Raw genomic sequence first — 25722 nt, 5'->3', positions numbered from 1 at the left:
AAACCATTGCGCACACTGCAGTGACAGTGAACAGAATTCTGGAATAAGTGTGGAAGTTTCTAGATAATGAGAAGCCTTTCTATGACAGCACTGTTACACAACAGGTCGTCCAATCAGAACGCTGAGAGCGGGTCACGTGCGCACTCCGTGTGGGGTGTTGATAGTAACAGCAGCGCGTGGTTCAGAAGCGCAGCAGGATGTTCTTCAGCAGACAGCTCCTGGACGACCCTTTCTTTGCGTGAGTCTCACACACTTCTAAACTAAACCTTGTTACTCTAGCTTTATCATCAGTGTATCAGCTATTTGTAAATTACCTCCAGTACGTCACTTTTCAAAGTGTTATGATTCAGAGCATATCATATTGACGTCATTATTATTATTTTTTGATAGTAGTAGTAGAATAAGTTTGGTTTTATTAACCGACAACCCTTTAGCAGATGTCGTAATGCTAATATAACATGACATATAGGCTATTGTCGTGATATGAAGTAAAAGCATATGCCTAAATTACTTGAAATTTATTACAAATTAAAACAAGTTCGTATAATAACATCTACCTCTACAAATGGCAGGCTATATTAATTTCGTACATATAGATGTATCATAAAACCCATTGGTAAATATAAACAAACGTTTTTTTTAATTAGATTAAAAAGCAACGATTTTTGTATATATTTTTGGTTTTAATAAAATTTACATTTGTGATAATTATAATCGATTTATAGGTAACATGGCAATATCGCACACACTTGAGGGCAATACATTTCATGTTACTGTACATTTCCAACAATGTTACATTGTGCAATAAATAAATCTATTTTATTGTTAATGAATTAATTATTGATTTACGTTACTGCACAAGCTCTTAATCATATCCATGCAGACTCATGTGTCATCAGTGTCACAGATGTATATTTGTAGAAATAGACAACAATACACTGTATGAGTCACAATTATACATTTCTCTTTTATGACAAAAATCATTAGGATATTAAGTAAAGATCATGTTCAATGAATATATTTAGTAAATTACTGTAAATATATTAAAACTTACATTTTTGATTAGTAATATGCATTGCTAAGAATTTCATCTGAACAACTTTACTATCAGAGCTATATCACAAACACAATAATGATTGTAATTCATCGTGCTGTTTTCTGATCTTCTCCTTCAGCGACCCGTTCCAGCTGCATCAGGAGCGCATGCAGCAGATGATGGGCTTCTCTGACCCCTTCGGTCAGGGCTTCTTGCCCAGCATCACAGACGGCCGTCACAGGGGTCACAGGGGTCACAGGGCCGTGGCTCAGCCCAGCACCGGCCCGAACGCCCGCAGCAGACGAGTGAGTGTTTCCTTTGCTAGAGCAGTTAAACCCACTTCTAGATGACTATCATAGTGTCACAGGCCTCTCTCCAGTCACACATCTTCACTGACCCATCCTCAGCGAGCAGGGTTCATGCGGGACTTTTGGCAGCTGGGTAATTGTAGGTTGTGTTACAGCGCCGTGAACTGCTCCATATCGAGCTCTTTTATTTGACGGAGTATTTTTAGAAAACAGAGAGGCTTTGTTCTACTGACACAGTTCTGGCACTCAGAGGTCTTTCTGAAGTTACACAAGTTAGGTTTAGGGGATTGTTCAAGTTATTAACTGTGAATGCAATAGAGCTGGCCATTTTCTGGACAGTTTACTTCTAAACCAGGGCTGATGTCTGAACAAACGCTGGATGAGGTTCTTTCAGAAGTTGTTTTTTGCTGTATGCTAACACTGGCAGCTCAGAGCACTAAACGTAGTCGCTGTGTCCGTCTGTAATCTCCCAGCTCTCAGTATTTATCCCTGGTAATTACTTTCATCTGATGCCAGCCTCCTCACAGTCCTGCGATCTGTTTCATAAGTAGTGTCCTTCCCCGAGTGAACTCCAGCAAGAGCCAGTGTTACTGTCAGCATAAAGTCTGGTCCACTCTGCAGCTTATTTTGGTCAAAAATCACCCACTGACACAGAAACACACCATCTGACTGACTACCATTACAGTCGGTTGCTTACTTCACATGGTCTTCATCATTTGATCATATAAAAGCGTATGAGTCACATGGGCGTTTCGAAACAGAGTAAGCTGAGAAATGTTGCTGCTGGTGCTGTGATTATTCTCCTGTGAGCCTCGTGTTTCCCCGTGGGTCTGTTCAATCATTCCTCTGTGATAGCATGCAGCATTAATGGGTCGTGACCTCAGGACCCTCCCAAAATAGTGTACATGACCCATCCTCCCGTGGGTTAAAAATACTCCACACCACACTCTCCTGGGAATTTATTAGCTTGAGGAGTGATGATGGTTTTAAACAGCTCGACTGTAAGAAGCTGTGCTGTAGCTGAACCTTCAGAGTTTCTGCAGCTGCTTCTCTGATTTGTAATTAGTTGCACCTGTTCCCTATTTAGTTCCCTGTGTTGGCCCTTGTGTAGTGTATGTAGCCCGGTGTTTTCAGTTCTCATCATTTCTATTGTGTTTCCACACTTATATACATGTTTAGATAAAGACTTTGAACTTGCTGGCTTTACCTCCATGTCATTTTCATGCATTTTACCATTGTATTCCCATTTTGTCCATATAGATGCCACAGATGAATCTCATGAAAACTGTCAAAAAATAAATAAATAATAATAATTTACATTTTTCTCATTTGACATTGAATAACTTCCCTCCCCCTAAAACGTTAGCATTTTTTTTCTCATTAATATAATGCTAAAATAAATAAATAATCAATCAATCAATCATAATGATCAATTAAACAGTTTTGAGATGATATATCATAGCTGTATCATTCTTGTTAATAAAAGCAAGTTGCTGACTGTCACGGTTTTACGCTGCCTGAAGGAATACGGAGTCGAGGATAACCAGAATAAGGCTTTTAATATATCCAACACAGGGGATATCCAACATGGAGCACAGAGGTAGACACACGTAAGTAGCAAGTTAGTCACAAGTGAGCACAAGTGAGCACAAGTGAGCACAAGTGAGCACAAGTGAGAAGACCCGACAAAACAGAACTGAAGGGACACGGCTTATGAACAACAGATAATTGGGGAAACACAGGTGGATGGAATCATTAAATTAACAGGGACATGGAACACATGAGGAAGATAATGGACACACCTGGGAACTAATCAAACACGGAAAGACAGAAACTGGGTCACGGGCAAAAACACATTAAATGAGTCCAGGTGTGTGACAGTACTCCCCCCTCCCGGTAGGTGCGTCCTCGCACCGTAGAAACAACAGGGGGGGGCGTAGGTGGGAACTTGGGAGGAGGTTCCGGTGGAGGACGGACTTCCAGGAGGGGCCAGCAGACAGGGACCACAGAAGGAGGAGCCAGGGAGGAGACGACAGAGGAAGGAGCCAGGGAGGAGACAGGAGCAGGAGGAGCCAGATGGTCCACCAGAGACCAGCCAGGACGGAGATCCAAGGTGGGGTCGACGGCGGGAGGAGCCATGGTGAAGGAAGGGTCGACGACACCAGGGGGCCGACAGGCGGAGACTGCACCGGTGGGTGAGGAGCCCAAGATGGAGCAGCACAGCCGCAGAGCCAGGGTGACGTCGAGGATCCGGAGGGCCTAGGTGGAGCTGAAGGCTCAGGCGACCAAGGCAGAGGCGGGGTCCTGGCAGACCGCTGTGGAGCCGGAGTGACCGAGGATGGAGGTGGAACCGGAGGGAAGGAGGAGCCTGACAGAGCCGGAGGGATGGAGTGACGAGGTGGAACCAGAGGAGTGGAGTCCCGAGGCGGCGGATGGTCGACGACTGACCAAGGTGGAGCCGGAGGGACGAGGGAGCCCGGTGGAGCAGGTGGGATGACAGGCCACGGTGGAGACGAGGGAGCTAAGAGCCAAGGCGGAGCCGCTGGGTCGAAGGACCGAGGAGGAGTCCAGGGCTCGGAGGCTGGAGGCGGAGACAGGGCCTTAACACGCCAAGGCGGAGCTGGAGACTGGCAGTCCAGCGGCGAACCACCGCGCCCCGATGGCGCGGACTGAGGGTGAGCTGCGGGACTGACTGGCACCAGCAGGGATGACGAGGAACTGGCTGGTCTAGGAGGAGGAGAGAGGAGAAGGATGGGAGGAAGGACAGGAGGATCAGGACTGGACGGAACCAGCGAAAGAGGAGTAGAGGGACCAGCAGGTTTGGGAGGAGGCGGGAGAGGGAGGCTGGGAGGGAATACAGGAGACACAGAAGATTCAGGGCTGGGCGGAACCAGCGGTGAAACAGAAAAATCATGGCTGGGCGGAACCAGCGGAGACACAGAAAATTCAGAGCTGGGCGGAACCAGCGGAGACACAGAAAATTCAGAGCTGGGCGGAACCAGCGGAGACACAGAAGATTCAGAGCTGGGCGGAACCAGCGGAGACACAGAAGATTCAGAGCTGGGCGGAACCAGCGGAGACACAGAAAATTCAGAGCTGGGCGGAACCAGCGGAGACACAGAAGATTCAGAGCTGGGCGGAACCAGCGGAGACACAGAAAATTCAGAGCTGGGCGGAACCAGCGGAGACACAGAAGATTCAGAGCTGGGCGGAACCAGCGGAGAAACAGAAAACTCAGGGCTGGGCGGAACCAGCGGAGAAACAGAAGATTCAGAGCTGGGCGGAGCCAGCGGAGAAACAGAAAACTCAGGGCTGGGCGGAACCAGCGGAGAAACAGAAGATTCAGAGCTGGGCGGAGCCAGCGGAGATACAGGAAACTCAGGGCTGGGCGGAACCAGCGGAGAAACGGAAAACTCAGGGCTGGGCGTAACCAGCGGAGAAACAGAAAACTCAGGGCTGGGCGTAACCAGCGGAGAAACAGAAGACTCAGGGCTGGGCGTAACCAGCGGAGAAACAGAAAACTCAGGGCTGGGCGTAACCAGCGGAGAAACAGAAAACTCAGGGCTGGGCGGAACCAGCGGAGAAACAGAAGATTCAGAGCTGGGCAGAACCAGCGGAGATACAGGAAACTCAGGGCTGGGCGGAACCAGCGGAGAAACAGAAAACTCAGGGCTGGGCGGAACCAGCGGAGAAACAGAAAACTCAGGGCTGGGCGGAACCAGCGGAGAAACAGAAAACTCAGGGCTGGGCGGAACCAGCGGAAATGGAGCAGAGGAAATGACTGGAGGAGGTAGGAGTGGGAGACTGAGAGGGTATACAGGGGAATCAGGGCTGGACGGAACCAGCGGGGAAACAGGAATATTAGGGATTACCTCCGTAGACCAGTCCATCAGATCCAGAACTTGCTCCATATGACTTTCAGAGACTGCATATAGCTCACCCTCAGTCGCAGGAGTGTGGGCAGGGCTTTCCTCCACGCCCTCGATCTCCACGAGGACTCCCACGATGCACAGTGTTGCCGGCTCACACACCTGGTCAGTCGCGCTCTCGAGATCCGGCTCCCTGTCAGTGGATGGCTCGGACTCTGCGGCTGCGGTGGGCTCTGGCTCCGTGCGGCGTGATGGTGGCTGGCTGGTCTCTGGGTCGGGAGTGGGGCTGGCGAGGTCCTCTATGGGGCAGACGGTGAGAGGTGACCCATTTCTCGCCAGAGTCCACTCCACGAATGCGGCGAAATCCTCTCGAGGACCATCTTCGGACGACAACGCTCTGCATTTGGGGTTCAGGCTGGTGTTGTAGAAGGTGCAGAGCGCGCCGTCCGGGTAGCTGGTGGCATTAGCTAATAGGAAAAACTGTCTGGTATGGTCCTCGAGAGAACGTCCTTCCTGCTTCAGCAGGAGGATGAGGAATTCGGGACGATAGAGGGGATCCATAGACACTAAGAAAAGAAAAGACTGTGAAAAAACAAAAGCAAAACGGAGGGAAGAACACGCAGTTTTCTATTTTCTCTTTTGAGGTCGGGTCTTCTGTCACGGTTTTACGCTGCCTGAAGGAATACGGAGTCGAGGATAACCAGAATAAGGCTTTTAATATATCCAACACAGGGGATATCCAACATGGAGCACAGAGGTAGACACACGTAAGTAGCAAGTTAGTCACAAGTGAGCACAAGTGAGAAGACCCGACAAAACAGAACTGAAGGGACACGGCTTATGAACAACAGATAATTGGGGAAACACAGGTGGATGGAATCATTAAATTAACAGGGACATGGAACACATGAGGAAGATAATGGACACACCTGGGAACTAATCAAACACGGAAAGACAGAAACTGGGTCACGGGCAAAAACACATTAAATGAGTCCAGGTGTGTGACACTGACAACATAGATATCCTTTATTTAAATATTTTCCTGCTTTTCAAAAGAGTACTTATTACAGAAATAATGTACTGGAAAATAAGATAATATAATTTGAAAGTGAGAACTAAATGTAATGTTTTTGGCGCTTAATTGCATGTTAATTGCATGCACTGAAATGAAAATGCATGCATAAAACGTTTGTAACACATTGGTGTGTAATTGGTGACACTACAGGACACCACTGGACATGTTTCACAGTTCAGTTTCCCCAGCACATCTCAGGTTCTAGATGCTGTAATCTACAGTGCTCTGAAGCGCCTGTACTTCATTCACTTGCATGTGAAGGTCCTAAATGTGTGTGATAAATGTCAACAGGAGCTGGATTTCTTTAGCAATCCTTTTGCTATGATGGACAGCATGAGGAACAGGATGGAGGCGATGCATCGAGGTTTTGTAAGTCTGATCATTTTAATAATGTCAGTCAGTTTATGTGCTTCATCTTCATTAGTCCTGCATGCAAGGAGATTATTTGTTGCACTTTGTTGTGAAACCAGTGTTGCCAACTTAGCCGCTTTTCTGAGTACCCTAGTAACTTTCTTCCTGGCCTGAATCAGAGAGAGGAGCATTTCATTTCTGTTTCTTGCAGGAGAACATGGCGTCAGACCCCAACAGCCACTCGTTTTCCTCTTCCTCTGTCATGACGTACTCTAAAGTGGGAGACGAGCCGCCCAAAGTGTTCCAGGCCTCGTCTCAGACGCGCCGTGCTCCTGGAGGAGTGAGTCCTGCTCTCAAACACACACACCTCACACCTCCTGCAGATCAGGGTCATGATGCTGGCTTCTGTGTGTCCAGATCAAGGAGACCAGGAAGAGTCTGAAGGACTCTGAGAGCGGACTGCAGAAGATGTCCATCGGCCATCACATCCAGGACAGAGGTCACGTCATCGAGAGGAAGGAGAACAGGAAGACTGGGGAGAAGGAGCTCAAGCAGGACTTCCAGAACATGGACGAAAGTGAGGAGGCATTGAAAGACTTTCTCTGGGGATGATGTTATAGTTGTGTGTGAAACATAGAAAAAGCTATTTCCCCAGTCTGTAAATCAGTCCAGTCTGTAGCACAGCCTCCTAACATGGATGTAGTGGAGTCCTGTGTTTCTGACGCTGTGTTTCTTCTTCACAGCGGAGGCCCAGTCTTTCGACGAGGAGTGGCACAGAGAGGTGTCCCGATTCCAGGGTTCTGTGCCCATGTCCCGCCTGGAAGCACCGAGACACCGAGCGGCCATCACAGCACCACAGGACACTCGCAGGTCAGACACCACACAAACTACTACTGAACATATCAAAAATATGAAGAGAATGCTACTGGGTACAAAGTCCATAAATCCCTGCTGTTTGGATGCAGGACTTTTTAATTTGTCAAAGAATTTAGAAAAGCAAGGCACTTAAAAATATAGTGAAAAACTGTCTTGGCGTTAAGAGTTTCTGATGATTATTACATTTAAAAACATCCCAAAAACACAAACACATGCATGTATATATTAAATAAAAATGCTGTTTATATATATATATATATATATAATATAAATTATATGAATATAAATATATGCATGTAAATATTTTCAAAATGCATACAGTATGTATTTATGCATAATAAATATACACAGCACACGTTATTTAAAAACTTGAGATTTATCGTGATTAATCATTTCACAGCAATAATTTTAGCAAATATATGTTTTACTTTTTATCCTTTTTGGTGTTTAAAATAATTGAGAAAAAACTGTTTGTCTATAATGTATGAACTTAACACATTTAAATAAAATAATAGTAATAATAAAGCCTAAAAGTATGCTACGATTAGATTGTAAATGTATTTTCTCTCACTTTAAATAAATTTTTAAATCTACTTTGGTATATGAAGCTTGAAATTAAATATACTGACATATTAAAAAAAAAGTGTTTATAAAAAAAAAAATAGATGTATATTTAACATAAATATACATTTAAAAAATTTAATAAAAAAAAACTTCCTTCCAAACAAATTTCCAACTTCCAAACCAAACAAATTAGGGGAAAAAAAAGTTTTGGAATGAAATATTTAGCATGTTCTCATTAGTCAGTTTTGAATGAATGCTGTGAGAAATCACGGTTCTTCTGCATCTTTAACTACTGACTGCTCTTCAGACATACGGAAGCCCACAGATGACTTACCAATATTAAATAACTGTCCTTCTGGCAGAGTTAGATTATTTGAGGTTCATCCAAAGTCATCCTGAGGCTTGCTGTTTAAAGAAACCAGCTGACACATGATGAACCACACCATAATGTCAAAGGTCACATTATGCAGAGGCGGACAGAGTACACAGTTTCATTACTTAAGTAAAAGTACAGATACTCCTTGCTAAATTTTACTCAAGTATAAGTAAAAGTACCACAGTCAGGTGTCTACTTAAGTAAAAGTACTGAAGTGCTTGTTTTTAAAAGTACTCTAGTATCAAGAGTACAAGAGTACATTTTCTAAATAGTGCATTACTACTGCCACGGTGCTTACATTGTGTACAGAAACGTCCTACATGGAGCTATGAAAAATGTTAATACCTTGGAGAATGTAAAAGATTGAAAGTAAAATCAAGTCATTTTCATCTTTTTACCATGTTGCTTTATTTAACTTTTCTTACTTACCCACAAGGCAATTCGCTTGTTAAGTCTGACGTCACGTAGCAGCGCTTCCGTGTCCAAACGCTCTATCAGTTACCACGAGAAAACAACAAAAGGTGCTAATATAAACTCACAATGTGATAGAATACTAGCGAAAAAGTTATAATATTAACCTTTAACTCCATACCGAAGTCCCAGATAGCCAGACAATGAAAATATAAATATAAAAAAATATATATCAAAATTATTTGTGTTTGGGACACTGTGTGCACGGAGACTGTAGTGTATACCGTAAGTTTGAAAGCATTTAGCTTTAATGATTAATATAAATAAACAGTGCTCATAAACGGCTGCTGAGGTCGTATTCTCAAGTGAAGCGAGGCCTGGACCCGGAAACAGCGCTTCTTACGTCATCACTTAACAACCGAATAGCACAATGGCAATGATCTGACAAACCTCTGCTAGAGTTTTAATGGACCCACATTTGAACCTGACTGTGTTAAACACACTGCGTACTCAAGAACATCAGAGCAAATGCCCAGCTTACATTAATGTGTCATATCAGAAAATCAGCTAACAATTGTGTACATGTGAGTTTCTCTGTTTTTTGATAATCAAACCTGACCGTGTTATACATGCAGCATAGAAGAGAAAATAATGATTAAAGAAAATCAGCTGTGTTTAGGTCAAAGTACAAAGAAAGGAAAAATGTAATTCAGCTCATTTGAGTGAAAGTATTAAGCCCCTTCCTCTCACACTGACATACAGGCACAGGCAGGAGAAAATACTTTCAGCTGAATAACACCATTCTCACACACACAATCTATGTGTGACAACTCTGTGTGTGTGTGTGTGCACTGTACTTCAATTCAATCAAATGTCATGAAGTCTTTGGCGGAAAGCTGAAGGTGATTGCTGATATGCTATCCCAATCAGAGGCACCTGTGCCTGCACAATCACATTTGATAGGGTTTCTGAGATTTTTCTTTTTTCTTTTTTTCTCACACAATTTTTTTAGCGGATAGGCATTTTCGTCCACACGGATCCGCCGTTTTGGAAGAGTGAAACTGATGTTTTTTTTAAACAGGTCCCAGAGTGGATACATTTGAAAACGCCACCTTTGCGTTTTCATCTGGATGTCGAATCCATACATTTTCTGAAAATATAACGTCATCAGCCCACGTCTCGCCCCTAGTCAAACACAGGGGGGCAGGGTTTCACATTTTTTTGAAGCACCCCTGTGTGCCGCCATTGGCTAGCGGACGACCACCTGCTGTTAGCATTCCATTGATTCATTTTGGCGTCACTTTGACAGCGAATAACTTTACATCAGAGGCGTTTAAAGACGCCATTTGTCCATTAATTATTTCTAAAGAAACACGAAAATGTATAAAAGGCTCTGTTATCTTACGTTATGGCCCCATAGAAGCAGTTTTTGTAAAAATAGGCTAATGATTGCGTCATAACCTGCAACACTCGGTTGCACAGTAGAGAAATTACCGTATAGACAGGAGGAGAAGCTCGGGGACGTGGAGGCATGAAGTCAAGGGACAAGCCCATAGAGAGTGCATAAAAGCAATAGGACAAAATTATTCAACGTCTGCGAGATTCGGTGGGAGATTCCATGTCTTCTTCTCCGTTTAAAGTGTATTTCTGTGGCAGAATTACAGCGCCACATGCTGGTCTGGCATGTGTACTACATCGTTTTGTGGTTTTGTGTGGACGTGGATATTTCTTAAGACGAGGAAAAAACGTGTACTTACGGTTATGGATAGAAATGTAGCAGAGTAAAGAGTACAATATTTGCCTCTCAAATGTACTTGAGTACGCCCCAAAAATTATACTCGAGTAGAGTACAGATCCCTCAAAATTATACTTAAGTACTGTACTCAAGTAAATGTACTCTGTTACTGTCCGGCTCTGCTCAAATTAAAGACAATATAGGTTTGCACTGAAATGAGTTCTGTCCTGTTTAATATGATAATGTTTAAGTTTCTTTATTATTGTGTGTTCACAGAAAGGACAAAGCAGCCGCAGGAAATCAAGCCCAGTATAATGACCTCCAGATTAAAGGCTCGGGCAGGAAGAAGAACTGACGCTCATCACAATAAAACTCTTGACAGGAATAAGCTCCCTGATGATTTTATTCTGCAGTTCTTACGTCTGTTTCACACTAAAAACACAGAGAACTTCTTTCTAGGTCACTGTGGGGAGTATTTCTTTTAATGTTGACTCTTGGTGTTAAACTGGTTATCAGTAGTGGGTCACTGACAAACTGTTTAACTGTGTCACCTGTAGTGTGCTGGAGTTTCTTCTTTTTCATGTCAAATCATATTGATTTACACATTGATTTATACAGCTGCAAAACACAGATGCTTGTACGGTCTTCTGTTAACACGGTCGCTGCAAAACTCAAAGCCTGCGGTCTGAAACAGGCCTTACTTCCCTAACAGAGTATGTTATTTTCCCTGTTACTATGTTTCAAAATCCTCAGTCTTTGTTTGTCAAGATGTTTGAATGAAATAAAGAGGAATGTTGTCCGATCTGTGACTCTGAATGTCTCTTACTGTACCTCACACTCGCTTCAGGACGAGCAGGTTTGAGTGTGAAATGATATGCCCTTACTCAAACTTGTTAACAAGCCTACTCTTTGTGAATGAGTCTTTAGCAAGTCGTTGTGAATCACAGGTGTTTGTTATCCCCCTGAGACACGAAAAAAAAAAGATCTATGAGTTTAGTATTTCTTCATGTCATTACATTGTTTAGATCTTAAGAAAAAAATGATATTTTATCTGAATGTTATGCTATGAGGCACCAGAGGCCTGTTTCGATAAGGAGGATCATCCAGCTCGGAGGTAAACCCTGACCTGTGAGTCTTACTCTGAGACGAGAAACTTCAGAACAGCTGTGTTGTGTAAGTTCAGTCATCTCGGATGGAGTTTAGTGCACCATAACTATGAATAGTCATACATATTGTTTTGCTTTACATTCAGTTAAATATTTAGACATTTTATGTGTGTTGTTAAAGATTTTTTAAGGTCATAAATACAGTTTGTCACCTAAGTAAACACAACTAAATTACTATAACTACACTAACATATTACAATGAAACCAAATTCAATATAGTAATAATAACTACATATTAATGATTCTAAACTGACTCTGACCATAGTGGTGTCAGCATCAGTATTTACTGATGTGGAAATCTGGGTGTTATATTAGACAGCAATTCGTCTTTTGAAAATCATATTTCCAATGTTACAAAAACTGCATTCTTCCATCTTAGAAACATTGCTAAGCTACGAAACATGTTATCTGTTTCTGATGCAGAAAAGCTAGTTCATGCATTCATGACCTCTAGACTGGACTATTGTAATGCACTTCTAGGTGATTGTCCTGCTTCGTCAATAAACAAGCTACAGGTCGTCCAAAATGCAGCAGCTAGAGTCCTTACCAGGTCAAGAAAATATGATCATATTACCCCAATTTTACAGTCTCTGCACTGGCTACCTATTAAGTTCTGTATCAGTTACAAATTATCATTACTTACCTATAAGGCCCTAAATGGTTTAGCTCCTGCGTACCTAACTAGCCTTCTACCACGCTACAACCCATCACGCACCCTAAGGTCACAAAACGCTGGACTTTTGGTCGTTCCTAGGATAGCAAAGTCCACTAAAGGAGATAGAGCTTTCTCACATTTGGCTCCCAAACTCTGGAATAGCCTTCCTGATAATGTTCGGGGTTCAGACACACTCTCTCTGTTTAAATCTAGATTAAAAACACATCTCTTTCGTCAAGCATTGAATAATGTATCTTTTAAATTGTGAGTGTAGTTGTATCTGATCAAAGGTGCATTTTTATTCATTAGCTTGGGTTAAACTAATTTTACTTTGTTGGATCAGCAGCTATGCTAATGATGTCTCTGTGTTTCTCTGTTTCTGCTGGATCTCCATCCCGTGGTAACTAGGATTTAAACAAGCTCCAGTCTGGAACCAGAACACCTGAGAAGAGATGATGCTGACCCTCAGAGGACCTCAGATGATGCTAACCCTGAATCAACAAACAGAACTAACAAATATTGCTAAATGTGTGACTGAATCATATAATAACTTAATTAATAATATTGATAGTTCATCGTCTAGCTGCCCTACGTCTTGTATTATTATTATTTTATTTTTTTTCTAAAATCCTGTAAAATGTGCACAAACTACTAGCTACTACTAAATATTGTAGAAACATAATTTTCTGTAAAGTTGCTTTGTAACGATTTGTTTTGTAAAAAGCACTATACAAATAAACTTGAATTTAATTGAATCATCACAGTCATCACAGGGTCATCGCAGAGTTATCACAGGGTCATCACAGTGAAAGTGAAGTGACATTCAGCCAAGTATGGTGACCCATACTCAGAATTTGTGCTCTGCATTTAACCCATCCGAAATGCACACAGTTGGGGGTTCAATGCCTTGCTCAAGGGCGCCTAAGTCGTGGTATTGAAGGTGGAGAGAGAACTGTACACGCAAACAATTCCGTCCGGCCCGAGACTAGAACCCACAACCCTTCAATTGGGAGTCCAACCCTCTAACCATTAGGCCACGACTTCCCCCAGAGTCATCACAGGGTCATCGCAGAGTCATCACAGGGTCATCACAGAGTTATCACAGAGTCATCACAGGGTCATCACAGGGTCATCGCAGAGTCACAGGGTCATCACAGAGTCATCACAGGGTCATCACAGAGTTATCACAGAGTCATCACAGGGTCATCACAGGGTCATCACAGAGTCATCACAGAGTCATCACAGGGTCATCACAAAGCTATCACAGAGTTATCACAGGGTCATCGCAGAGTCACAGGGTCATCCCAGAGTTATCACAGGGTCATCACAGTCATCTCAGGGTCATCACAGAGTCATCACAGGGTCATCACAGAGTTATCACAGAGTCATCACAGGGTCATCACAGGGTCATCACAGAGTCATCACAGGGTCATCACAGAGTCATCACAGGGTCATCACAGAGTCATCACAGAGTCATCACAGAGTCATCACAGAGTCATCACAGGGTCATCACAAAGCTATCACAGAGTTATCACAGAGTCATCACAGGGTCATCACAGGGTCATCGCAGAGTCACAGGGTCATCACAGAGTCATCACAGAGTCATCACAGGGTCATCACAGGGTCATCACAGAGTCATCACAGAGTCATCACAGGGTCATCACAAAGCTATCACAGAGTTATCACAGGGTCATCGCAGAGTCACAGGGTCATCCCAGAGTTATCACAGGGTCATCACAGTCATCTCAGGGTCATCACAGAGTCATCACAGGGTCATCACAGAGTTATCACAGAGTCATCACAGGGTCATCACAGGGTCATCGCAGAGTCACAGGGTCATCACAGAGTCATCACAGGGTCATCACAGGGTCATCACAGAGTCATCACAGGGTCATCACAAAGCTATCACAGAGTTATCACAGGGTCATCGCAGAGTCACAGGGTCATCCCAGAGTTATCACAGGGTCATCACAGTCATCTCAGGGTCATCACAGAGTCATCACAGGGTCATCCCAGAGTTATCACAGAGCTATCACAGTCATCTCAGGGTCATCACAGAGTCATCACAGGGTCATCACAGAGCTATCACAGGGTCATCACAGTCATCACAGAGTCATCACAAGGTCATCACAGTCATCACAGGGTCATCACAGAGTTATCACAGTGTCATCGCAGAGCTATCACAGGGTCAAAACACAGAGTCATCACAGGGTCATCACCAGAATCATCACAGGGTCAAAACACAGGGTCATCACAGAGTCATCACCAGAGTCATCACAGAGTCATCACAGAGTCATCACCAGAATCATCACAGGGTCAAAACACAGGGTCATCACAGAGTAATCACAGAGTCATCACCAGAATCATCACAGGGTCAAAACACAGGGTCATCACAGTCATCACAGGGTCATCACAGAGTTATCACAGTGTCATCGCAGAGCTATCACAGGGTCAAAACACAGAGTCATCACAGGCTCATCACCAGAATCATCACAGGGTCAAAACACAGGGTCATCACAGAGTAATCACAGGGTCATCACAGAGTCATCACCAGAGTCATCACAGAGTCATCACAGAGTCATCACCAGAATCATCACAGGGTCAAAACACAGAGTCATCACAGAGTTATCACCAGAGTCATCACAGGGTCATCACCAGAATCATCACAGGGTCATCACCAGAGTCATCACAGGGTCATCACCAGAATCATCACAGGGTCATCACCAGAATCATCACAGGGTCAAAACACAGAGTCATCACAGAGTCATCACCAGAGTCATCACAGGGTCATCACCAGAATCATCACAGGGTCAAAACACAGAGTCATCACCAGAGGTGGGTAGAGTACCCAAAAACTTTACTCAAGTAAAAGTAAAAGTAATTCTAGAAATATTTACTCAAGTAAAAGTAAAAGTACTAGTCTTGAATAGTTACTTGAGTAAGAGTAAAAGAGTATCGGATAAAAAATCTACTCAAGTAGTTAGTTACTAGTTACTTTGGGTCATATATACGGAGCCTTTTTTTATATAAATGTATGTAATGTATGTGTGTGTGTATAAATGTATATATTTCATCAGCCTTTAATCCAATTTATGTAATTTATTATAAAACCCTGTCTGTTTATTTAAGTAACAAATATAGGTGTCATGCCATAACATATTTTTAATACGACTGACTTTATTTTAAATGTGAATTTAACATTGAAAGTTAATGTGATATAAATATTGCTACTAATCTTTCATTGTTCAGAAAGAGAGCAAATAACATTTACATTATTAAACATAATTTTCACTGACAGTCTAGATTTCATTCACTCTCAGAAACTACCATTAAAATCACTGAAACTGTTAACACTGTGAAATCAATATCTTAATTATAGATTCGTACACACATCTGCACTTTGTTGTTTCTGACGAGAGAATTCGGCAGAAAGAGGTATTCAGTAAGTGAGCGAGTGAAGGAAGCACCGGCATTTCAGCGATGACTCATCGGAACACCTCTGATTGGCCATTGCATTCAAAAGCTCAACAGAACCGTGTGTGATTGGTTAATGCGCAGCGCTGTAAAAACGCGTCTGTCTATGGCTCAGCGCCAGCAAGCGATCACAGATCTGAATTTAGCAGCTGATGATATGACTTGCTGAACGTACTCGCACTGGTGTGATTGTATTAAAATTAATAAAATCTTAATCGGCTATTCTTTGTCTTTTGGAAGCTGCATTCAACCTGTTATAAGCCACACACGTAGGCCTACAACAAACTAATGTCACAGTGGTATTGTGTACTGTAATCGAATGTAGCCCAAGTTATTACCTGTTAAACAGTAGACAGCACACGCGTTCATCTAATAAGAATCTCCATCGCAAGCAAAGAATAGCCTTTGCAGATTAGCTTTCAATTCAGTGCAGTTCCATAGCCCCGTTTTCAACGCTGCTAATATTCTTAAAGGGGGTCGCACACCGGACGAGAAGCGCAGCGCCGCGTCGCGTCGCGCCACGTCTTTAAAATTCGAACACATTCTCTATGTGAGTACACACACCGGCGGCGCCATTCGGCGTCTGTCCGCGGCGCCCAGCTACGAACCTTTGAACAGAGTTGACTCAAAAGAATGAATCATTCGCGAATGGGCATCGCTCATTGTCCAGAGAAAAGTAGACGGCGCGTTTGGAATAAACTGAAGCATTTATTGCATTAAGATAAAGTAACGAGAGGGGCGTCGCCCACATTAACGAAGTAAAAGTACAGATTTTTCCCAAAAAATGTACTCAAGTAAGAGTATAAAGTACCCATCTTTAAATATACTCCGAAAAGTATTCGTTACCCCGAAAAATTACTCAAGTAAATGTAACGAAGTAAATGTAACTCGTTACTACCCACCTCTGGTCATCACAGAGTCATCACCAGAGTCATCACAGGGTCATCACAGAGTTATCACTAGAATCATCACAGGGTCAAAACACAGAGTCATCACAGAGTCATCACCAGAGTCATCACAGGGTCATCACCAGAATCATCACAGGGTCAAAACACAGAGTCATCACAGAGTCATCACCAGAGTCATCACAGGGTCATCACAGAGTAATCACAGAGTCATCACAGAGTCATCACCAGAGTCATCACAGAGTCATCACAGAGTCATCACCAGAATCATCACAGGGTCAAAACACAGAGTCATCACAGAGTCATCACCAGAGTCATCACAGGGTCATCACAGAGTAATCACAGAGTCATCACAGAGTCATCACCAGAGTCATCACAGAGTCATCACAGAGTCATCACCAGAATCATCACAGGGTCAAAACACAGAGTCATCACCAGAGTCATCACAGAGTCATCACAGAGTCATCACCAGAATCATCACAGGGTCAAAACACAGAGTCATCACAGAGTCATCACCAGAGTCATCACCAGAATCATCACAGAGTCATCACAGGGTCAAAACACAGGGTCATCACAGGGTCAGTATGGTGGTGTGAGGGCATCTGTCTGCCACTTTTCATTTGGTTTAACTTGATGTACTAAAAAAAACTAAAATTGCACCAAAACTAGATTTCTCTGCTTATACAGATTATCCATAATGTCTATACCCATAGTTTGATTTTCTTAAGAAAAATTAAAATATTTCTCCCAACTAATGCTGTAAGGTATACAAGGAGCCTCTCATTAAGATGTTAAAATGAACAACAGCACAATTATATTCAGATAATCATCCTCAAAAAGATTTTTTACAACTGTACACAAGGTAGTTTTCAAATAAACTTGTCTTCATGAGAGATTTATTTAAACATGCATGTATAATTAATAGGAACTCAGCTCCCTCTGGTGTTTTTCATAGCTGTCTAACAAACTGTGAACAATGATGAACTTTCCAGAGGTGAATATGATGTTAAGTGACATAATGATCACAAACTGTTTTATTGATGTCTTTCAGTTGAAACAGTGATTCATCCATTACACGAGACATAAATAATTTCATTTGTTCATTTGTTTAGTTTAACAGCTTCATTCATGTTTATTCTGCACTAGTTTAAGCTGCTACAGTGATCTGTCACGCCACATTTAAGTGCTTCTAAATGCTATTTATTCAAATTTTGTGATAAAATGTGCAGGATGTGAAAGCTGAGACTTTGTTTCTTATCAGACATGACAGGCACAAAGCCTGATTGCCAATAGTGCAGATAATTTATTTTAATGGTGGGAACCGATTACTGGCCAATACATTGTTGCATGCCTAATAAAAACAGTAAACTGTTAATACAAATATTAAAATCTAATTAAAATGCTAAAAAAATATAAACTATAATAGTACTTTAAGGATATTAAACTAACACATGATGATTCTTCTCCTTCACTATCCACTTAAAAAATAAATAAATAAACCCTATTATAAGAAATATGTGACCCAGGACCACAAAGGTCAGTCACAGAGTTACAGTTCATTTTAATGAAATGTTTGTACATGACGATCAGCGGAGACAAAGACTGTAGACAGCGCACCTTGTTTGTTATCTTTATTTTATAAGTGCACAAAGGTTTTTTGTTATTATGTCTGTATCCAAAAAAAAACTAGACCCTTTACAGATTCGATTGATGTATTGCTCTTATCTGTACGATTAAAACTGAGAGTGTAATTTAAGTTCTTTTCGGGGTTATCAGGAGAAAATGACTCAAAACGCATATATGCGTTAATCGACTCGAAAGGGTTAAAGGTCAAATTAAAAATGTAATTCATGACTAAATGTGTGTGTTTAAATGAATCTAGTGAGTCAATGATTCATGATCACCCTGTCGTGTCTCGGGGCTAATCACCTGCCTTTTGGGGTTGTGAATGTGTGTGTGTGTGTTTGGATGGTTTGACAGCTCACGGCGTCTGCCTGTTTGATTTGAGTTTTCCCCGCCCTCCTTGTTTCTCCATTGTTAACCTTAATTGTTCACCAACTGTTCTCAATGTGCTTCTAATTTTTTCCCTTTATAATTCCCTGTGTTTCTCTGTCCATGTTCAGACTGTTGTAACTCAATACCAATAGCTCGAGCTGGTCTGTGTACTCACCTTGTCTTGTCTTCAGGCTCCAGTGTCTTTTGCTGTTTTGCTCTACCTTTTATTCTCACGAATGCAGTACTCCTAGAAGATTCCAGCTTTCATGTCTCTGGTATTCGGCTGTCGAATGAGCTAAACTGTGGAACGATACTAATCTGCCTTGTCTTATCTGCTTTCAATAAAGCTCAGTGTAACCCACAACTGAATCCAGTCTGTTTCTCCTGACACACCCATTAATAAAGGGAGTCACTTGCTTTGAAATTGGTTATTGCTACAAATATACCCCAGAGACTTCAGACTGCTTTTGTGCTCCAAGGACACATGTACTGAATTACTGCTTGGTTGACCTGTTCAGGTCCATGCCTCGCTTGGGACGCCAGAATTCTTCACAGATGCACATTTGAGTTTATTTAACTTTATGTCTTTTATGTTACGCTACTGATATTGACATTCACACACCCCATATTTGGGTTTTGTTGTTCAAACTTGTGTTAGATATATAAATATAAGTTTTGTACCATTTGTTTGTGGCATGGTCTCCTATCTGTTGTTTTGGCTCTGAGTTAGTCGAAACATGCAGTATACAGTATAACCACTTAGCAACACCCCAACAACAAAGAATACTGTTTTAAAAAGCAAACTTGATATTTATCTACTTCGGGTCCTAATTAGGTGACGACCAGCACATGAACTGTTGTGCTGCTTACTTTATAAAACAGTAAAAGTGACCGTCAACAGTGGTCTGTTGATGAGAGTCTTAAACAGGACTGGTGGATGTTGTCCAGCATGTAACACTTTAGAACACTTTATTTTTATTTTTTTTTTTCAGTTTTTTACTTACTGCATAACTAATAAGGAATTATTGAAGAACTAACAGGTGATTATTCATTAACACTTAACTTGTGTGTTGTGTTAGATGTGTTAACTAATCAGTATGTAATATATTTGTATGATTGTGTTAAGTAACAGTTAGCTAATCAGTAACTAATGAATTCTGTCATACCTACTGAAGACCTACTATTAATTATCTACTAGTTAAGGTTCAAGAAAAATAACTATGAAGTAACTACAAATGAACAGTTATATTCAAATAGTCACTATAATAATTAGGCTGTGACCCACAAATCAAGTACTTGAGTAAAAATACAGATACCCCTATAAAATATTACTCCAGTAAATTATAAGCAGGCCTATTCATATTCAAAATTACTTGAGTAAAAGGATAAGTACAAAGTACTACTACAGTAACAACTTTGTTACAGTCCACTTATTAGCCTATAATGGAAATGAAATATGCAATTTGTTTGCTTCTATAGTATTTTTTTTTTTACTTTTGATTATAAAATGTTTGTTAAATTAGTTTAAATGTGGACAGTATACATGTTAAAATGGAATAAAATACTTTTATAGTTTTTTTTAGCGTATACGTGTCACCGTGTCTGTTCTGTGTTTCCCTGGGTCTCCACTAGTGGTCTCACTTCCCCATAGGCACCTCACCGCAGGCACCACAAGGCCTTGTCCCTTCATCACAGTAATTGCACTCCTGTTAATTGCACTCAGGTGTCTCCACTTCATAGTCATTACCCTGCCTATATTAACTGGTCTGTTTCTGTTTGTTTTCATGGAGTCCTTACTTTCCGTAACCCAGTTTCCTCGCGTTCCTAGTTTCAAGTTCCTGTTCCTGTTTTGGATCTCTCGTCTCCTGTGTCCCTGTGTTCCCGATCGTCACAGAAGGACTCCATCATGTCGAGCGGTGTGGGACTTCATACGCGTTGCCCAGCCAGTATGGTGGAGCGGATGGTGAGATTTATCAAATTAACCACCCTCCACCAAGAGGGTAATGAGGTGGGTGGTGTGGCACAAGTGTTCTTGACCTTGGAGGTTGGAATGGGATATAATGATATGGCCCTGAAAGACAATTTCAACGCCGGTCTGGATTACCCGGTGCCAGAAAAAGAAATGGGTCAGCTGGACGCTTTTGATTTTTGGGAATTCGTTTTTTACCTACAACATCGGCCTCCATGGGATACCCCAGCCACACCTGTACCTCCCGGTGGCATGGCCAACTCTAGACTGGGGTCTACAGACAGGAGGACCGCCAGCCCAGCGCCACAGCACAAGGTGGTCGTCAGCCCAGCGCCACTGCGCAAGATGACAGCCACAGTTGACCCTCCAGAGTCGAGTCAGGTTCCCGTGGACCCTCCAGAGTCAAGTCAGGCTCCCGTTGACCCTCCAGAGTCGGGTCAGGCTCCCGTTGACCCTCCAGAGTCGGGTCAAGTCACCTTTGACCTTCCAGAGTCAGGTCAAGTCACCACTGGCACTCATGAGTTAAGCACTACCACAGTTAGACCTCAGGAGTGAAGTCAAGTCACCGGTGATCTTCATGGGCAAAGTCAAGTCACCAGTGTTCTTCATGGGCAAAGTCAAGTCACCGGTGTTCTTCATGGGCAAGGGCAAGTCACCGGTGTTCTTCATGGGCAAAGTCAAGTCACCAGTGTTCTTCATGGGCAAGGGCAAGTCACCGGTGTTCTTCATGGGCAAAGTCAAGTCACCGGTGTTCTTCATGGGCAAAGTCAAGTCACCGGTGTTCTTCATGGGCAAAGTCAAGTCACCAGTGTTCTTCATGGGCAAGGGCAAGTCACCAATGATTTTCATGGGCAAAGTCAAGTCACCGGTGTTCTTGATGGGCAAAGTCAAGTCAGAGGTGTTCTTCATGGGCAAAGTCAAGTCACAGACTATCTTTATGAGCAAAGGCAAGTCACCATTGATCTTCATGGGCAAGGGCAAGTCACCAATGATCTTCATGGGCAAAGTCAAGTCACCAGTGTTCTTCATGGGCAAAGTCAAGTCACCAGTGTTCTTCATGGGCAAGGGCAAGTCACCAATGATCTTCATGGGCAAAGTCAAGTCACCGGTGTTCTTGATGGGCAAAGTCAAGTCACCAGTGTTCTTCATGGGCAAGGGCAAGTCACCAATGATCTTCATGGGCAAAGTCAAGTCACCGGTGTTCTTGATGGGCAAAGTCAAGTCAGAGGTGTTCTTCATGGGCAAAGTCAAGTCACAGACTATCTTTATGAGCAAAGGCAAGTCACCATTGATCTTCATGGGCAAGGGCAAGTCACCAATGATCTTCATGGGCAAAGTCAAGTCACCAGTGTTCTTCATGGGCAAAGTCAAGTCACCAGTGTTCTTCATGGGCAAGGGCAAGTCACCAATGATTTTCATGGGCAAAGTCAAGTCACCGGTGTTCTTGATGGGCAAAGTCAAGTCACCGGTGTTCTGCATGGGCAAAGTCAAGTCACGGACTATCTTTATGAGCAAAGGGAAGTCACCATTGATCTTCATGGGCAAGGGCAAGTCACCAATGATCTTCATGGGCAAAGTCAAGTCACCAGAGTTCTTCATGGGCAAAGTCAAGTCACCGGTGTTCTTCATGGGCAAAGTCAAGTCACCGGTGTTCTTCATGGGCAAAGTCAAGTCACCGGTGTTCTTCATGGGCAAAGTCAAGTCACCAGTGTTCTTCATGGGCAAAGTCAAGTCACCAGTGTTCTTCATGGGCAAAGTCAAGTCACCGGTGTTCTGCATGGGCAAAGTCAAGTCACGGACTATTTTTATGAGCAAAGGGAAGTCACCATTGATCTTCATGGGCAAGGGCAAGTCACCAATGATCTTCATGGGCAAAGTCAAGTCACCGGTGTTCTTCATGGGCAAAGTCAAGTCACGGACTATCTTTATGAGCAAAGGCAAGTCACCAATGATCTTCATGGGCAAAATCAAGTCACCAGTGTTCTTCATGGGCAAGGGCAAGTCACCAATGAGTTTCATGGGCAAAGTCAAGTCACCGGTGTTCTTCATGGGCAAAGTCAAGTCACCAGTGTTCTTCATGGGCAAGGGCAAGTCACCAATGATTTTCATGGGCAAAGTCAAGTCACCGGTGTTCTGCATGGGCAAAGTCAAGTCACGGACTATCTTTATGAGCAAAGGGAAGTCACCATTGATCTTCATGGGCAAGGGCAAGTCACCAATGATCTTCATGGGCAAAGTCAAGTCACCGGTGTTCTTCATGGGCAAAGTCAAGTCACCAGTGTTCTTCATGGGCAAGGGCAAGTCACCAATGATCTTCATGGGCAAAGTCAAGTCACCGGTGTTCTTGATGGGCAAAGTCAAGTCAGAGGTGTTCTTCATGGGCAAAGTCAAGTCACAGACTATCTTTATGAGCAAAGGCAAGTCACCATTGATCTTCATGGGCAAGGGCAAGTCACCAATGATCTTCATGGGCAAAGTCAAGTCACCAGTGTTCTTCATGGGCAAAGTCAAGTCACCAGTGTTCTTCATGGGCAAGGGCAAGTCACCAATGATTTTCATGGGCAAAGTCAAGTCACCGGTGTTCTTGATGGGCAAAGTCAAGTCACCGGTGTTCTGCATGGGCAAAGTCAAGTCACGGACTATCTTTATGAGCAAAGGGAAGTCACCATTGATCTTCATGGGCAAGGGCAAGTCACCAATGATCTTCATGGGCAAAGTCAAGTCACCAGAGTTCTTCATGGGCAAAGTCAAGTCACCGGTGTTCTTCATGGGCAAAGTCAAGTCACCGGTGTTCTTCATGGGCAAAGTCAAGTCACCGGTGTTCTTCATGGGCAAAGTCAAGTCACCAGTGTTCTTCATGGGCAAAGTCAAGTCACCAGTGTTCTTCATGGGCAAAGTCAAGTCACCGGTGTTCTGCATGGGCAAAGTCAAGTCACGGACTATTTTTATGAGCAAAGGGAAGTCACCATTGATCTTCATGGGCAAGGGCAAGTCACCAATGATCTTCATGGGCAAAGTCAAGTCACCGGTGTTCTTCATGGGCAAAGTCAAGTCACGGACTATCTTTATGAGCAAAGGCAAGTCACCAATGATCTTCATGGGCAAAATCAAGTCACCAGTGTTCTTCATGGGCAAGGGCAAGTCACCAATGAGTTTCATGGGCAAAGTCAAGTCACCGGTGTTCTTCATGGGCAAAGTCAAGTCACCAGTGTTCTTCATGGGCAAGGGCAAGTCACCAATGATTTTCATGGGCAAAGTCAAGTCACCGGTGTTCTGCATGGGCAAAGTCAAGTCACGGACTATCTTTATGAGCAAAGGGAAGTCACCATTGATCTTCATGGGCAAGGGCAAGTCACCAATGATCTTCATGGGCAAAGTCAAGTCACCGGTGTTCTTCATGGGCAAAGTCAAGTCACCAGTGTTCTTCATGGGCAAAGTCAAGTCACCTGTGTTCTTCATGGGCAAAGTGAAGTCACCAGTGTTCTTCATGGGCAAGGGCAAGTCACCAATGATCTTCATGGGCAAAGTCAAGTCACCGGTGTTCTTCATGGGCAAAGTCAAGTCACCGGTGTTCTTCATGGGCAAAGTGAAGTCACCAGTGTTCTTCATGGGCAAGGGCAAGTCACCAATGATCTTCATGGGCAAAGTCAAGTCACCGGTGTTCTTCATGGGCAAAGTCAAGTCACCGGTGTTCTTCATGGGCAAAGTCAAGTCACCAGTGTTCTTCATGGGCAAAGTCAAGTCACCGGTGTTCTTCATGGGCAAAGTCAAGTCGCCGGTGTTCTGCATGGGCAAAGTCAAGTCACGGACTATCTTTATGAGCAAAGGAAAGTCACCATTGATCTTCATGGGCAAGGGCAAGTCACCAATGATCTTCATGGGCAAAGTCAAGTCACCAGTGTTCTTCATGGGCAAAGTCAAGTCACCGGTGTTCTTCATGGGCAAAGTCAAGTCACCGGTGTTCTTCATGGGCAAAGTGAAGTCACCAGTGTTCTTCATGGGCAAAGGCAAGTCACCATTAATTTTCATGATCAAAGTCAGGTCACCAATGATCTTCATGAGTAGAGTCAAGTCACCATTGATTTTTCTGAATCCAGTCTAAACACCACTGATCTACCAGAATCTCTCCACATCTCTGCTGAACTACCAGAGCCTCTCCTCGTCTCTGCTGAACTACCAGAGCCTCTCCACGTCTCTGCTGAACTACCAGAGCCTCTCCATGTCTCTGCGGAACTTCCAGAGTCTCGTCACGTCTCAGCTGCCCTGGTGGATTTCTGTCTCAACTGCATGGCTCCAGTTCCACCTTGCTCCACCCTGGGTGGAGTGAGTGATTAAAGTCACCTAATTATAATTGTCTAATAACTGCTGTTTATGAGCTGATGCTTTCCAGATGAGAGCGGATCACACTCAACATCTGAATTTACAAGTTCTGACCCGACCTCCGGGAACGACCACTACAGACCTCTGGTTCAGGAGAGAACTAACTGATCCCAGTCACGAGAAGAAGATCTACAGATGAACATCTGCCTCCCCTCTTCAGTGAAGTCACCTGCGTCTGGCTTTTGTTAGGAACTTATAAAAGACATACTGTGATGGAAGCTGATATTGATGAGTATACTGAAGTAGTCAAAGGAAAAGCTGATTTTGTTGTTGAAAGTTGAAAACTACAGTACTTCATCTATACATCTACAAATTAAATTTCATATTTTCTATATATGTCATAACCAATTTATCCATGTGTAAGCTGATGGACTTCTCATGGGATAAAAAAACACTCAATGTATAATAATAGAATGGAATGAATGAATGAATGAATGAATGAATGAACGAACAAATAAATACTTTGAAAGTCCACTGGGGGCAGCAACTGATGGTTAGCATCATCCTTCAAAATGTGTTAAGTGTGTTCACCAATCAAGACAGAACATCAGGGAGTGAACATGATGACAGAATTGTG

The 25722-nt window shown here is 43.0% G+C and overlaps 2 protein-coding genes across 2 annotated transcripts in view; both read left to right on the top strand.

Moving 5' to 3' along the window:
* si:dkey-77f5.3 (uncharacterized protein LOC326903 homolog) overlaps positions 1-25722 on the top strand; it is a 320099-nt gene that overhangs the window by 50953 nt on the left and 243424 nt on the right. The gene's annotated exons all lie outside the window — the stretch shown is intronic.
* LOC127972339 (myeloid leukemia factor 1) lies at positions 73-11403 on the top strand. The gene is made up of 7 exons (XM_052575778.1): positions 73-238; positions 1176-1341; positions 6580-6657; positions 6851-6979; positions 7057-7216; positions 7383-7509; positions 10878-11403. The coding sequence occupies exons 1-7, from the start codon at positions 198-200 to the stop codon at positions 10954-10956; spliced, it is 780 nt and encodes a 259-aa protein (XP_052431738.1). The 5' UTR covers positions 73-197; the 3' UTR covers positions 10957-11403.

The sequence above is a fragment of the Carassius gibelio genome, chromosome B15 (genome assembly GCF_023724105.1).
Source record: "Carassius gibelio isolate Cgi1373 ecotype wild population from Czech Republic chromosome B15, carGib1.2-hapl.c, whole genome shotgun sequence".
In the NCBI taxonomy this organism is placed as follows: domain Eukaryota; kingdom Metazoa; phylum Chordata; class Actinopteri; order Cypriniformes; family Cyprinidae; genus Carassius; species Carassius gibelio.
Note: the sequence above shows the minus strand (reverse complement) of the source record. Positions and strands in the feature narration are given on the sequence as shown.

Coding starts and splice junctions, on each gene's coding strand:
- LOC127972339 (XM_052575778.1), top strand. CDS start 198: ATGTTCTTCAGCAGACAGCTCCTGGACGACCCTTTCTTTGC. Junction 7,217..7,382: donor CTTCCAGAACATGGACGAAA/GTGAGGAGGCAT, acceptor TCTTCTTCACAG/CGGAGGCCCAGTCTTTCGAC. Junction 7,510..10,877: donor GCACCACAGGACACTCGCAG/GTCAGACACCAC, acceptor GTGTGTTCACAG/AAAGGACAAAGCAGCCGCAG.